The sequence below is a fragment of the Poecilia formosa genome, unplaced genomic scaffold (assembly GCF_000485575.1).
Source record: "Poecilia formosa unplaced genomic scaffold, Poecilia_formosa-5.1.2 Scaffold250, whole genome shotgun sequence".
In the NCBI taxonomy this organism is placed as follows: domain Eukaryota; kingdom Metazoa; phylum Chordata; class Actinopteri; order Cyprinodontiformes; family Poeciliidae; genus Poecilia; species Poecilia formosa.
This window is the reverse complement of record NW_006800189.1, coordinates 686709-688747: the sequence shown is the minus strand read 5'-3', so window position 1 is coordinate 688747 and position 2039 is coordinate 686709. Positions and strand designations below refer to the sequence as shown.

At 33.8% G+C, this 2039-nt stretch overlaps 1 protein-coding gene across 1 annotated transcript in view; it reads left to right on the top strand.

Moving 5' to 3' along the window:
* The window catches only part of LOC103150316 (fucolectin-1-like), a 5558-nt gene extending 3519 nt beyond the window's left edge, over positions 1-2039 (top strand). Inside the window, exons 4-6 of the mRNA XM_007569883.2 lie at positions 459-613; positions 1187-1463; positions 1593-2039. Of these exons, the coding sequence (XP_007569945.1) occupies positions 459-613; positions 1187-1463; positions 1593-1743 (583 nt within the window). The 3' untranslated portion in view covers positions 1744-2039. The remainder of the gene's footprint in view (positions 1-458; positions 614-1186; positions 1464-1592) is intronic.

The following is a 2039-nucleotide window of genomic DNA, read 5'->3' as shown; positions in this document are numbered from 1 at the left end:
CTTAATAGAGATCTTTGCAAATATTTATTTCAACCTGGTTTGTGAATTTAGAACAGAAAAGGTATTAGATACTGGTTAAAATTTGGTTAAAATACATGAAAAGAAAAAAAAAAGGATTTGTAAGCAAAATCAAAACTACAATGAACTCTGAACATTTTAGTAGTTTCTCCTGGTTAATACTTTGAGGGTTTTAGACCAACTTAAAAGTCCATTAATTATGTGGTGAAGAAAAGATCAACACTTATTTGTAATCTCTATTCTTAGATGTTTAACCTTTATTTTGATGCAGGATTGCTGATATTGTTGTTACCATCATGTTTAACTGGATAGATAGATAGGAATACATTTATTTAAAGTGACAAAACTATTTAGAAAGTGATAAAATAAGCTATGTTGAAACATCAGTGATTACTATCATGAAACAAATCCTAATGTTCCTTTAACATTCTCTGTTTTAGGGTTGCTGTCATTTCTCATATCCCAGCAGAAAGGACCTTAACCATAACATTTACCAGACTTGTGGAAGGCCGTTATGTGACTGTTGTGCTTCCAGGTGCTTCCAGAATGCTCACTCTCTGTGAGGTGGAGGTTTATGGATACCGTGCTCCAACTGGTGAGGCCTATGCTGTTACTGGGTTTTACATATTCACTATAAAGCACTTAAATTACATTATATACTTCATATTACTTTATTAGGCTTAGTGATGTTCAAAATGCAGTGAGATGCTTTTGTCATGCTAAGAGTGAGTGTAAAGCAAGAAAATAGCTCATAAACATTTAGATTGTAAATGAATTTCTCATTGGTATGAAAAACAGACATAAAACATCAAACTGTTTTTAAATGTGGTTGGAACCTAGAAAGACATTCTAAGGCTCAATTAGAGCTTGAGTTAAAACTTTGCATCATGCAAAGTTTTAAGTTTATACATAACATTAAAGTTTATACATAACATTTTCTTCAAATCCTGTTAAAATTAATTCACATATGTGTGAATATGTGTGGGATGCTATGTAATATAAAAGTTCAGGACTGATAAAAAACAAACTTTGGCAGACAAGGTAAGGAACTGCTTCAATTCTGGATCCTAACATTCAAAAAACAGGTTAACAGAGGAAAACTATGAGAATTAACATTTATTTTATTTTATCGTTTTTTTTGTTTGCTTTTTTTCTTTTTTTGCATAAGGGAATGTGGCAATTTATGGGAAAGCCACACAGTCAACGGTTTATCCTGGAGCCATCGCCTACTACGCTATTGATGGGAACCGTGCAGCACTGTGGAGCCAGAGTTCCTGCAGTGCCACAAATAATGACTTTAACCCCTGGTGGAGACTGGACCTGGGCAGCACCCATAGAGTGTTCAGGATTAACATAACCAATCGGGTAGAAGTTCCCACTCGAATTAATGGAGCTGAAATTCGTATTGGAGATTCACTTGATAACAATGGAAATAACAATCCCAGGTAGTTTACAGTCCTCTTTTAAAATAAATAAAATATTACAGGATAATATGTTTTCTACTGATTCACTTTGTGCCATTTTTTGTTCAAGTAAACACTGAAAAGAAAATGTTTTTTTTTTTCCTTTTACAGGTGTGCTGTGATCTCAACCATCGCTCCAGGTTCTACTGAAACCTATCAGTGCAACGGCATGGATGGTCGATACATCAACGTTTTCATACCTGGAAGAAATGAGTATCTCACCCTGTGTGAGGTGGAAGTGTACGCATCCCAACTGGATTGAACTAAAGAGTCTAGGCATTACATGACAGGGATGTCATTTCATTTATAGGAGTCTCCACAATATAAATTATGAAGTTGTCATACTTAATTATAGTCAAATCTTAGAAAATTGTGACCACAAGATGGCAGAAAATCCTCACAATGAATTAAGTGTCAAAGCTCTCCTTCAGACATTTATTCACATCACCAATGATGAGCTTTCAAGAGTTTTATAACTGTGTATATTTATAAAATTAAAATAATTTGTATCTCATGCTGAAGCTTGTGTTTAAAAATGAAAAAATAAATGGCTTTTTA